Below are 14146 nucleotides of genomic sequence, written 5' to 3' on the forward strand. Positions count from 1 at the left end.
TCTTCCCACATAGCTTACCCTTTGCCTGATGCAAGCTTGATGGATCCGGTGCAATCAACTCTTTCTAAACAGCAATGCATAACCAAGATGGCTGGAATTCGCACTTGCACAGCATAGTTCCACCATAAGCGATGCAACTGCGAATAGCCGTACACACTTATACAGTCTCCACCAAAAAGCCAAGCTTAGCTCAGTCCTTGCTGCTGTAACCACATGAGCGCTACCACAACACTTCGATATGGCTAGAGAAACGAATTGCATTGAATAGTTTGTTGGCTTGAAAGAACATAGTTGCCAGGTGTGCAAAAAAAATTCCACTAAATTTCGGCTTAACCAACTTCGATTGGCGAAATTCAAGGACATTTAAGGACCTCAAACAAGTTTAAGAGTTTCCAAGGCCTTGAAAATGCTATTTCGAAATTCAAGGGTTTTCAAGGGTTTCAAAGACCGCTATTAACCCTGCCAACTGACTACTTATGCATGTGAAAGTACTGTGACATCCCGAACACCCTATTTCATATGATATGGGGATGCAGACAAAACACTGGAACCGCTACACTGATTGAAGGGTAGTGGGAGACCAAGTTATTGGACCAACACCTGAAGAATCGGTGAAAACTCGTTCAACAGGTGCTGGTGATGGCGAAGGCTCGCAACTACCCGTAATAAGGTGGCCACTCACCTTGGGCACATAGTGCCCCTGCTCAAAAAAAGTTAAATCTCTCTCTCTCTCGTTCTGCTCAGTTACAGTGGGAACTGCTTTCTTCTTTTTCTCTCCCTCGCCACGCTTTTGTTGGCAGTGCAAACGAAAGAAATGAAATGTCGTTCTGTGACACACTGGCAGTGCCATGGCACAGCCAGTGTATTGAGTTTAGAGTTCATCACAGAAATGAATGACCTATTTTCTATAAAAGAAGTAAAAAAAGCAATTCTGGGTAAAAAGTGCTGCACAAGTGACCTGACAATGACAAAAACATATCAAAATAAACAGAAGGTAGTGGGTGCTGAAATAAAGGTATCAATTTATGAAAATAAATGTAAAGAAATAAGACATCAGAAATTTGAATAATATTTATATTTACAAGCAGTGTCTGTACACATAGAGGAAAATATCAAATTTATTCACACTGAGAACTGGTCGAAATCAGTTCTATGTTACAAACTCCGTAAATCCGTAAATACGAATACACTCTTTCGTTACATGCAAAAATGGTTGTTTTTTCATATGACTCAGGAAGATCGTTTTTGGTAGTTTCAAAATTATTCCAGCACACACAGCAGCCCACAAAATTTGGCACAATGAAATGCTCTATCCAACAGGTATATGTTGTGAAGCAACTAAGATATTTTAGAATGAATAAAAATGTCAAAAGTGTAGAATTTTCGGTCCCCAGCTGGAAAATAGTGGAATAAAAAAACACTGTATAAGTAAAAATATTCAAAACAAAGATACTTCAGAACATACGTTTTGTAGATAATGAACCCAGAAATGTATAAAAAATAATGAATGTTGTACAAAAATGTTTCTCTTCACATAGACAAAGGAAATCAGAACTGAGGTGCTGCGTCATTGCTCGTGCCATGCGGTGAAGCGTTACATGGCTTTTGTGAGACACAAGGGTACTCGTACACTTTTATCAGCAAATTGTTGTTGTGTTGCGATAGAAGTCTCTAGGTGTTTCAATATAGATGGATACCCATGATGTGAATAATCCCTCTATAAATGAGATGTCCAATGAACTTTGCTATTTCATTTAACGTCGCCTCTTTCCATGAGCCACCTCTCTCCACATAGGTTAGCGTTCCAATAAATGCATCCAAGCAAACTTATTTGCATTTTTGCAGATATTGTATTAAAGAAAGAATAATATCGCGCACAGTTCACGAAGGTTTCACACTGCTCCGCAGCCAGGAACAAGATGTGCTCGGAGGGCTTTATTGTGATAAGGAGAAGCTCTGTAGCCAGTGTCAGCACACTGTGGCCCAGCGAAGTGTGAACCACGCATGTAACTGAGTAGCTAAAAGATTTGGCACAAAGGTCAGAAGCTATGCACACTTGCGGCAGAGGAGAAAACTTGAGGATGTAAAGAAAACAAACCCATGAATGGCTGCGGATGTTTCAGGTTGACACAAAAGATTTTCGCCATAAAACTTGGAGCTGAGATACTGTCATTCTGAACTCTAAGCTCGTCTTCACTCAATGCAGAGGGGGTTGCAAGACAGTTTCGAGCAGCGCATGTGTTTTGCGGCGCTGGCACGTACCCATGCGCGTGTGAGACGACGTCATAAGAGGGAGTAGTGACACTAGATGCAACCCTGTGTCTAATATGATGCAAGCAAAACAAAAGGCGCTGGAAACTGTCAGAGAAGGCCACCTCGACCCTTTAAACACGCGGCAGACCTCCGTAAATATTTCTTGTACATTTTTTTCTGGCTTCTAGGAACAGCTCTCTACTCAATATCTGGTATGAATTGTTGGCAATTATTACTGCTCAACATAGTCGAATTGCAAAGCCGACACATTTTATTGACATTTGGCTTGCAAAGGTTTTTTTTATTACAGAACTTCAATGTTATTGTAGCACAATCACGAGGGGCAGGCACTTTTGTCAAACTTGCCAGCCTAGTGTACTTTTCCTACAATACATGAGTATTGGTTCGCGCAAAGGTTTGTCAAAAATGATTAATCACTATGTTGCCAAAATTGGCAAATTCAAATTGGTCCTGAAAGTTGAGTGGCTGGACTAGAAATAGCTGGGCGCACGAGAAGAAAAGTTAATATGCCGTAATCGATGATCCAAAAGTGTCGATCTCCAGTGATCGATCTTTAGCATGGTAACAAAAGAGTTAAGAAAATTTTATGGATCTAACAACATTTGTCAAGTTATATGTATGTGCTCCATGTGAGCACTTTGAAACGTCGTGAGCCTTTTAATTCACTTAGTAAAAGCCGAAAAGTGAATTAAAAATAGCTGTACCCTTTAGTACATATGTACTTCCATTATTTGGGGCAGTAACTCTATCACACGCTGCTTCCATTAGCTGGAATAAAGTTGAATATAGGTCAGATGAGACTATCTGCCAAGTAAACAGGTATCATTGTACGAAGGCATGCACTTACCGCTTCCGTGTGAACTGGGTGAACGGCGAAAAGCAGAGCAGCAGTCACACTCGCTTTCAGAGGCACTGCGGTGGAGCAGACCCTGCAACAGACAAACATCTTTTGATGAAGCTCTCCAACCTTCACAGAAGAATTTGAAGAGGTTCATCACATATCACCTCGGGCGCCATTTAGAATGCACTGGCTTCAAATGTGTCAAATTTCTATGGGATAACTGCAAGGGATGCAATTTTATATCTAAAGATACCAATTGAATGTATTGTTCTGTTCGAGTAAGTAAGCGTAATTCGAGTACAACTAAATAATTACTTATTCTGCGATCACTAATTCCAGTATAACATCGAAGAACATAATCACTGATCTCAAAATACGTGGAAAATTTGTTAATGTTGGCATATATTTCGAGCAAGAAAAAACCCGTGGCCATCACGGTAAAGACTAATTCACACCGAAGGCTGTGAGTGAGCGCACTTGTTCAGACCGCATGCCTTCTTTAGAGAGGAAGCCAGTGCAGAGCGCGTGCGTGGCACCAGCAAATTGAGGAAAAAGGTGCTGCACTGGTTTAACTCGTGCAGCCGGTGCAGCCAATTCGAAGAGACCTCAAGCATATGCTTAGCTCACTTCGCTGCAACGTGTTCAGGTGCGTTAAAGTACCTACCAAAATGGCTCTACAAAGAAAATTTGCCCCGTGTCCTACATGCTTGCCGCAGGTAAGCTTCTGTGCTTTGCGAAAGGAACGGTTTTATTATAGTTTTTTTTTTTTTTCAACTATCGGGAAGCATGACACAGCTCACAATCAATGCATGAAGTGTTCGTGTAATGAAAAACGGCTGGTGAAGATTCAACAACAAATGTTAAGTGCGATTCCACATCATGAGAAAGCCATGTCGCTGCAAATCTGACTGTTAATGTTAACATGGGCTGTGATGTATGTGTAAGAGGCCATGCTACGGCATCGTAGCACACATTCAGAATGCTGGAAGTGAAAGTACATTTATTACATAGCCCTAAATTCTCGCTTTCAATTCCTTGAGCATTGCACACTAAATTAATTAAACGAACAAAGTTGTTGAAACGGCATTAAATTTCAGTGTCACTCAATGAAGCGACCCGATTTTATCGTACCACATGAGAGTTCCGAGATAAAAACTATGATTTAGTGTGTGTATTTCGAGCTGCATTACTTTAGACATACCCATTTGGATTTCTGTCTGCAGAGTGGAATCAGTTGGGGTGCCCTGTGGTTGACAAGATGCCGCACTGCCGCATACCGCACTGCAAGTCTTCGAGCAAATAATGGACGCTGGTATAGCTGGCGCAGGGTTCCAGATCAGAGGGGGTGAAGGTTCATGGCAGCATCCCCCCCATTCCCTATAAGGTTGATGTATGGGGCAGATTTTGAGCCCCCCCCCCCCCCCCTCTTTCCTGTAGGTGGCTGGGAGTGTGCCCACCCCGTGGTCAATGTACGAAGAAGAAGACCTGGTCATTCCGAATGCCTTGAACTAAGTATTAGATGCGTTCCTTGTCAGTAATGAGAACTGGACAGGGAGACACGATCTTGAATTTTGCAAACGCATACTCCTGCAGGCTCTTCCAGCGTTTAGTGTGAGGGCTGTGACCTTCTGTTGCCACGGTATCATCGAAACCTGCTTGCCGAATCGTTCTTGGAGTCCTGCTTTCCAGATGGTCCAGGTGGTAAGCCGATGGCCTTTTTAGGCACGCCAGTCTGCTGTGACTCTACGAACCCAAGTAACCATGGATACCCATTATGAATACAAATGTTTGGCCATATGGACTTGCAACACGAATGTCCGACCAGACACTAGGTTTTGAATGTTGACTGGCTGTCCATATAAGGACATGCCAAGAATATGTGCATTTGCTCCTCAAATATTGTAAAATTAGAATGTAATGAAATGTATAGATCTGCGGAATCTCCTGTGAAAATCTTGTAAAATATTAAAAATTCTACTATAAAGTTCATTCAAATTCCGGCCCACGCATCCGGTCTCAGGTAACAATCTGGTTGATTCAATATGTGTATCGTCATAAGAAACAATGTATTTAGTGTTATTATTATCGCATGTTAACTGACAAAATGCGGATCAAGTGCGTCATAGCAGTCTTCATGTGGGTAAACTTTCATGTTTTTTTCTTGACACTTCTCAACAAGCGGTGCATCGCAGTTGCTCAGATTCCTCGAATGCACATGTCATGCTAGCCGTGCCCCTCTGGATGCTTTGGGAGAAAATGCACACCATTGTGTCTATTGTGCTGAAACCTGCTTGACCAGCAGTGTGCACTAAAGAAAGCAGCATGGAAAAGAAGGGTGTTCGTGTCGCGTCGTACGTATGTACATGAGCCAGTCTCTGAGCAGCAGAAGGGCGATTTTAATTTTTTTTTTTTTCAAAAAAGCCCGTGTGGACATCAACAGCAACATGTGAAGTTACAAAGGATGACTTTTCTACAAGAAACACAGAAACATGGCATGAGCCCACTACTGTTTTAGGCAGAGATTACCGCGGCAAGCAGAAGCAACACCGCTCACTCACACGGCACAGATAAGGCCACGGGTTACATAACCGTTTTTTTATGTCTCGTATAAGACATTAATCTGTTCTTATCATGCGTTATTGTCCATCATTTGTATAAGCCCTGCTAATACGTGGCATATTTCCAGTTCTTCATAGTTCTTCATTTGCTCGCATATTCCTTGCTAATAACCGATATAAGAAGAGCACATGGTCAGCGCCTGTGCATTTTAGAAGCACGTGCTAAGCCCATTAGTTTTTCTCCTGTGCTTGTCTGTGTGTATGTTTTGCAGTTACTAAAATAACATTGCTATAAACACGTGCATGTTGCTAATAATTTAATAAACCCAGAAAGAAGCAATTGCTGCCGCCTAAGAAGTCATCACACTTCAAGGCAGAAGGGCATTGAACACTGTCATCTTAGAATACTTATACACTTTCACAAACAAGGCTGCAGACTGTGAGTTATGTGCTTCTTAGCCTTGATATATGATGATAATAAAGGTTCGATTATTCTTGAAAGCCCTCTTGGACTTTTTTTTTTATTGGCATGATCTAGCCGCTGTGAAACGTAGACCTGTTTGAAAAAGGGGCGTGGCACCATTTCGACTATGACTGCCTCGCTCACGCGGATTCTTTTGTTGGTGCAGGTTCTCATCACTTCAGTTTCCTGCCATTGCTTTGCAAATTGGCAGGATGTATCTTGGGAAGCTGCGTCTTCGGCTGGCAATTCTTCCATAGCCTATTTTTCTTGGGAAGGCATCGAAGGAGGCAACGACTTATGCGACGTACAGATTATCATCGCTTCTCCTGGACAATGCCCGGTACTAGTCAACGAACCCTGGAACGTCACTGTGCATAGCTACCGCCTACATATACATCGACATTTCGATGTGCCTCTGGGGGGTGGCACCGGCTCGACTATGACTGCGTCACTCACGCGGATGCTTTTTCTTGTGCAGGTTAGTCTGAACGCCGCATTTTGTACTCATTATGTTTTTTTTTTTATTTTGCCGGTGCCACCCCTGTGCTTTTCGATAGTGTAAGGGCACATACTTGTCATTCGCGACCCATATATTGTAGATGCTATCGGTTCAAGCTATTGCGCTGTTTTGCATTTTACTTCTTATTTTTACTGATATGCGGGAATGTTGAGACTAACCCCTTCCCAACAATAATATTCTTAAAGAGCTAGTTGATGGCCAAAAATAAATTAAGAAAGAACTGGGTAGTATTGCGAAACAAGAAGCCAAAAGCACGTCTGCCGTTTCGAGCCTGAATGAACGTGAGTAGATTAGAAACTGCACTCTCTGAACTCAAAGATTTGCACGGTGCCGTAACGGAAGTCAAACAGTCATGCGAAGAGCAATAGGCCCAAATAAGGTCGCCTGTTGACAAGGTTGATAAACTTGAAAACCGTAGTAGGAGGTGCAACTTAATATTTTATGGTGTGCCAGATGACCAAGAACACGAAACATACACGAAAAAGTTAAGAAGTACATAACAGAAATTTGTGAAATGAAACTACACTCTAATAAAGTTTTCATAGACAGAGCACATCGTCTTGGAAGGTACAGTCCGAACAAAAAGAGTCCAATAATTGTGAAGTTTCTCTCGTGCAAAGACAAGCAGTTAATACTTTCAAATACTAGAAAATTAAAAGGCACATCTATTAGCATATCGGAAGACTTTTCAGAGAACATATGCAGAACGCGTAAACACCTTTGGGATTACGCGAAGAAGAATCAAGGCACAACTGACAAAGTAAACCTTAAGTTCACGACTCTTTATATTATTAAAGCAAGGTATATCTACGATACTGCCCTGGACCAGGTTGTGCGGGCAGATTAACAGGATTCAAAAGCAAATAGGTCGGTTATTTCTTTTCTTATTCTTAATGGCAGAAGTTTATGCAATAAAAGTGATGAATTTTCTAACCTTGTTGAAATGACAAGTCTGACTATCATTCTTTGATCAAAATTCTGGCTTGATGCAGATATTTTTGATAAAGAAGTATTTCCAAGTGGTTTTGTTGGCTATCGCAGGGACCAAAATTGCTTTGGTGGCGGAGTGTTTATTCTATGGTAGATGCGACAATTTGTTTCCAGATAATAGATACTGAGTGCATCAAAAGCAAAATGTTATGGGAAAAGACTAGGCTGAAAAATGGCCGATCAGCATCGGTATGTTCGTTCTATCATCCACCAGGGAGTAAGAGTAACGTTCTTGAGAAACTTACCAATGCAATTGAAAAAGTTGACAGTGATTACTTATTTATTTGTGGAGATTTCAATCTTCCAGACATGGTCACAGGCAGATCCCAATTCTAGTGCTTGCAGCCAGTCAAGCAAAGAACTGCTAAGGCCATGTAGCCTCTTTGGGTTAGCACAGCTTGTTCTGGAGGCCACAAGAGCAACAAATGTTTTAAATTTGCTTTTTACCAATGCCCCTGAGCCGGCGCGATCAACACTAGTGCTGCCGAGCATAAGCGACTATGACGCTGTCCTGTGTGATATGAATTACAATACGTCAAAATTCTGAACGGTGACGCCCGTCGAATTATCAGCTATGAAAAAGCCCGTGTCTCTGATATATATCCCTCGCTTTAAACACTTTCTATGACACATTTGAAATGCAAGCGGAATTTATGAACATTAAAGAGTTGTGGCAAACATTAAAAGGGAAAATGCTGGAACTGTGCGAAAAGCATGTGCCTTCATGGTTTCTTATTGCCAGGTGCAGCAAAAGCAAACCTTGGTATTCACGTGATGTTATACGCAGGGCCAAGCAATGTGCACATGTTTACTCTGCTTATAAAAAAAACCCTTTGTTAAGTATGCAAGATAAACTTAGGCAAAAATCATTTGATATGAAAGCAGCTTTGAAAACAGCTAAAGATAAATTCTTTCATAAGTTTCACCTGCGCATGAAGAAGCACCCTAAGGAACTGTGGAAAATGTTAAAGTCAAACAGCAAAGATGTCTTATCAATTACAGCTCTTGAAGACAGCGACACCACTATCTATAATGATGTAGATAAAGCTGAGTGCTTTATCTCATTTTTTTAGTTCTGTGTCTAACCCTCGGGTCAACATGACTGACCCTTTCGCACAGTCCTCTGAGGTGGTAGCAGAACAAATGAGCGATATTGTGATTGGCCAGCATGGAATAGAGGCTTTTATAGAATCCATGAATGCCTCTAAAGCCACAGGGCCCAATGGTTTGTCACTTGCATTGCTTTCTTTGTGCCTGCGCGAAGTATCTAAATATCTGTGCGTCATTTTCAAAAAGTCCTTAGAAGAACTTTCATAATGCCCGTTCACAAGAGTGGACCGCAAAGTGGTGTTTTGAATTATAGGCCAACTTCACTCACAAGTGTTGCAGGCGAAATACTTGAACATGCTCTGTTTACCAATATTATGACTCATATGAACACGTATTCTTTACTTAATTTTCAGCAGCACGGCTTTCATAGTCGTTTTTCCTGAACAACACAGTTACTTGAATTGACACACGACTTATCGTCTGCTCTAGATAAGGGTTTCTCTGTTGACTGCTCGTTGCTAGATTTTAAAAAAGCCTTTGACATCGTGTCCCAGTCTTTATTGATTGAAAAACTAAAAATGTATAGAGTGAAAGATACAGTTGTGAACTGAATAAGCGAGTATTTAAATTTGAGGAGGCAAAAAGTTGTTATCAATGGTAAGTCATCCCGGGAACTTGATGTGTCCTGTAGAGTGCCTCAAGGATCAGTCTTGCGTCCGCTATTATTCCTCATCTACATAAATGACATTTGTTCCAGTACTTCATCACAAATCAAACTATTTGCCGATGACTGCATTTTTTAAAGACTTATACATAACTCCCACGATTGCACTACTTTTCGAATGATCTCAACACAGTTTCTGAATGTTGTGGAAAGTGGCGTGTGTTCATTAATGCAAAAAAAAACAGTGCATATGTGTTTAACTAAGAAAAAGACACCCCATGACTCATTTTATACTGTAAATTCAACCAGGCTGCTAACAGTCCGTGTGAACACAAGCATCTCGGTGTACATTTTACACCGGACTTTTCGTGGAGCCGTCACAAAAATCACGTCACAAGTAAAGCAGGACGTGCGTTAGGTTTTATGCCCAGAAATGCAGGCAAGTTACCACTTGATGCCAAAAATCAACTATATACGTCTAATATTCGATCTGTCTTAGATTACACTTGTGCTGTATGAGATTTATTTATACAAGTACCTCACGGGTTCCACGAGGGAACATTGCGTGAGGGGGGGGTACATTTTGATTTTCAAAGAGCGATGAAAATATATACATATGCAAAAGTCTGGCTGCGTAAAAATAAAAAAGAACGAAAGAAGCAGCAAACAATAACATTATATAATTCGGAACGATAATACGCAAGTATACAATACAAAATTGTGAAATATTTTTCTATAAAAGCCAAAAAGCACTTGGCTGCGCAAAAAAGATACAGATGAGAGAAATAGCAAACAATAACGTTATACAATTCCAAACGATACAACATAACTATATAATACAAGAAGCGTTACAGTGTTAGAGGCGACCGCGTTAAGAATCAGAAACTAGCAGGAGTACAATAGGTAAGGCGCACACAACTAGAGTTCAAGAGGCAGTTTTTCAAGCAAGCCTCTAAAGATCTCGGTTTCTTTCACGTTTGCTATATTTTCAGGAAGATTGTTCCAGAGTACAATGGCACGTGGTAATGAAGATGAATTATAGGCGTTAGTGTGCCCGTATAGACGCTGAAAACTGAGGTTATGCTGCAAACGACGGGAATATCGATGAGGTTTGAGAAGTGGCAAGAAAAAACTGTGCTTGCTGTTGATGATTCTGTGCAACAGACATAAAAGAGAAATGTTTCTGCGGGAGGCGAGGGAGGAAAGAGAGAGCGACTGCTTGATTTTAGTTACACTAGAGTGCCTGCTGTAGTTACCGGTGATAAAGCGAGCAGCGCGGTTTTGAACCGATTCCAGGCTTCGGGATAGATAATCTTGGTCAGGTGACCATATAGAAGAAGCGTATTCGAGTTTAGGGCGCACGAGTGTTTGGTAAGCGAGCTTGCGTGTGGTAGGAGGTGCATCACGAAGGTTGCGTTTTAGGTAACCAAGCGTTCGTGACGCGTCAGCAGTAATCTTGTTGATATGACTAGCCCAAGAAAGGTTCGATGCCAGATGGATGCCTAGATACTTATAAGATGAAGTAGGTCTTAGAGGGCTACCATCAAGGAAATACTGAAATGTTGAGAGTGAGCGCTTTCGAGTGAAGGTCATTTGATTGCACTTATCAACGTTTAATGACATTTGCCAATCTGAGCACCATGTGGTTACACGATCAAGGTCTTGCTGCAGAGCTGTATGATCTGATGGTGAAGTGATTTTGCGATAGATTATGCAGTCGTCCGCGAAGAGGCGAATTGATGACGTGATTTCTGAGGGAAGATCATTGATAAAAATTAAAAATAACAAAGGGCCAATAACGCTCCCCTGAGGGACACCAGATGTCACCTCCGAGAGAGGGGAAGACATGTTATCAATTACAGTACACTGTTTGCGAAAACACAGGAAGTTCCTAATCCAAGAGACTGTAAGTGAATCTAAGTTCAGAGATGATACTTTAGCTATTAAACGACAATGTGCAACGCGGTCAAATGCCTTAGAAAAGTCGATGAATATGCTGTCTGTTGGTAAATTTTCATCCATATTGTTAAAGATCTCATGCGTGAATTCGATAAGCTGTGTATCACAGGAGAGTCCTTTGCGGAAGCCGTGCTGATTTTTAAAAAAGTATTGGTTTTGTTCTAAGTGTGATGCAACATGTGAAGAAATAATGTGCTCAAGTAGCTTACATGGGATGCTCGTTAAGGATATGGGACGATAATTACTGGGCAGGCATTTGTCCCCGGATTTGAAGACCGGAATGACCTTAGCGATTTTCCAGTCATATGGAATCTCGCCAGTTTGTAACGATTGCTGAAAGATGTGACCGAGAATGGTACTAGACGGAACAACGGTATGCTTTAAGATTTTAGAGTTTATGCCGTCGACACCTGAACATGTGGACGTCTTTAGATTTGTAATTAGGGAAGAGATACCTGCAGGATTAATCTCTATAGGATCCTTAAAACGATACTGAAATGTAGGTGGCAGAGGCATGTTAGTGTAATTTTCTTTCGTAAAAACTGAAGTGAAGTAATTATTAAACACCACTGGGCAAGATTCAGGAGAGACCGTAACACCGGCACTGTTCAAAATCGTGATACGAGTGTTAGAGCGTGTGGGGGCGATTGATTTCCAGAATTTCTTAGGGTCGTTTTTTAAGAGTGACTGTAGGTCATGTGAAAAGAACTTGTGTTTCGCCTGACGCACAGCATGACAATAAACCTTATCAGAATCACGATGCTTCGCCCATGCTACCGAAGATTGCAATAACTTTGCCTTACTGAAAAGACGCTTCTTTTTATTTCGAAGGGTGCGAAGTGTACGGGTAAACCATGGTTTAGATGTATTTACGCGAATTGTCAAGCGAGGGATATGTTCATGCACCAGGCTCAACAATTTTTCTTTATAAAGGCACCAATTTTCGTTGACTGAGCGGTTGAAGAAAGAGGCCATAAATGAGTGAGAGAAGTCAACTAAACTCTGATTTATGGATTGATAATCACCTCTTTTATAATCAAGTATTGGCCTTGGAGAGACATAAGGCTTGGATGCAGGTAAGCTAATAGATACCTGAATGAGACGGTGGTCACTGAGACCATCTAGATATAAGGTTGATGTAGCTTTTTCAGGAGCTGACGATAGAAGCAGGTCAAGAATGTTGTGTTGGCGCGTGGGTTGGTCAATTAATTGAACAAAAGAGAAGTCAAGGGTTAGATCGAGGAACTCTCTGGAATTGCGTGAGAGGGAAGTTAGATTGGACCAGTCAATTTCAGGGTAGTTGAAATCGCCCAAGAGGAAAACGTCAGCTTTAGGAAACTTAGAGCGCAAATTTGTCAAGTTGTCGTGCAAATCTGTAACAAAACTTTCCGAGCAATCTGGCGGCCTGTAACATACTCCGAAAATTGTTTTGGATGCATGTGATGAGGAGCACACCCAAACAATTTCCAACCGTGACGGAATGTCAATCACAAAAGATGTGATATGACTTTTTATGGCAATAAGTACCCCCCCACCAGCTCTACCTATCCTATCTTTTCTGAAAATATGGAAATCAGATGAGTCAAGCAAAACTTCACTATCTGAGATATTAGGGTTTAGCCAAGTTTCCGTAAGCAGCAAGATATCGCAGTTGCTGTTTTCAAGATAAGAGCACAACTCAGTACGCTTTGAAATAATACTGCGTATGTTGGTGTATGATAAAGTGAAGTTCTTGTACGGAATGGGATCAGCATGTGGCAGGAAATTGTTTGCAAGTGTGTGCGTAGCCGACCTACGCGCGAGCTATTGCGATGCAGGTGTTATTTTGTCATTGATTGCGTCGTACACGTAAGTAACGTTATCGATTCGCAGTTTATCGACTGAAAGCTTGAAAGGCACGTTTTTAGCTTTTCCAAATTCTAACAACTTTTTCCTAGCAAACCGTGTTTGCGGAGCAAAATCCTCACGGATGGCAAAGAGCGTACCCTTCAGTTTGTGGCCCATTTCCATGATGCTGTGCTTGTCTTTAAAGAAAGCGAACTTTGTGATGATCGGTCTGCACTTATCAGAGTTGTATCTTCCAAGCCTGTGGGCTCTTTCAACTTGCGAGGATTGAAGTGTTATGCCAAGGTGCTCCGAACATAATTGAATAACTTTCTGTTCGGATGAGAACCAGGACTCAGACGGTTCGTCAGGTAGGCCAAAGAAAAGCAGGTTAGAACGTCGTAACCTGTTCTCGGCATCTTCACATCGCGATTCAATAGCCTTTATTTTTTCGCATATGTTGACGCCGGAAATTTGTGACAAGGAAGTCGATGAACCATCATTTTGCTTTAAAGCCATAACGTCCACCTCCACGGCATGCATCCGGGAGGATATCTGCTTTAGTTCGTCATCAACAGATGTCTGCCAAAGTTTCAGGGCGCGCAGATCATTCAGTATTTCTTCTTGTCTGGAATCTATCCTCTGGACAGTGGCCAGGACGGTAGTTAGAACTTCGTTTGTGTTAGGACCGGGATTAGTTTCAACGTCACCGGATAGCAATAAAAGCAGGCTATTGGTATACATGCGAAACCAATTCTTACAGCGTTCAAACATAAGGAACAGTTCACTTGGGCACGACACCATAAGAAAGCAACGATTGCTGCTGCGGGGACAGCAAGAGCGGTCTAAATAACTAACCTGTAAGAGCAGACAGGGTAAGCGCTCCATTCCGGAACCGGTGTCGTGCCCCAAGCAAGCCTCTTCGGGAAAATGCTTATATGCGGTGCCTCCCCCGAAGATAGTGGCGTTGATTATCGTAGTCGATGACCATGGTTGCTGGTGT

General features: G+C 41.7%; 1 protein-coding gene across 2 annotated transcripts in view; it reads right to left on the reverse strand.

The window, feature by feature from the left end:
* Nucleotides 1-14146, reverse strand: part of LOC119169114 (protein O-mannosyl-transferase Tmtc3) — a 488628-nt gene that overhangs the window by 348308 nt on the left and 126174 nt on the right. For both annotated transcript variants that reach the window (XM_075886398.1, XM_037420216.2), the window contains exon 5: nucleotides 3122-3203. In XM_075886398.1, coding sequence (XP_075742513.1) covers nucleotides 3122-3203 — 82 coding nt within the window. The remainder of the gene's footprint in view (nucleotides 1-3121; nucleotides 3204-14146) is intronic.

The sequence above is a fragment of the Rhipicephalus microplus genome, chromosome 2, assembly GCF_043290135.1.
Source record: "Rhipicephalus microplus isolate Deutch F79 chromosome 2, USDA_Rmic, whole genome shotgun sequence".
In the NCBI taxonomy this organism is placed as follows: domain Eukaryota; kingdom Metazoa; phylum Arthropoda; class Arachnida; order Ixodida; family Ixodidae; genus Rhipicephalus; species Rhipicephalus microplus.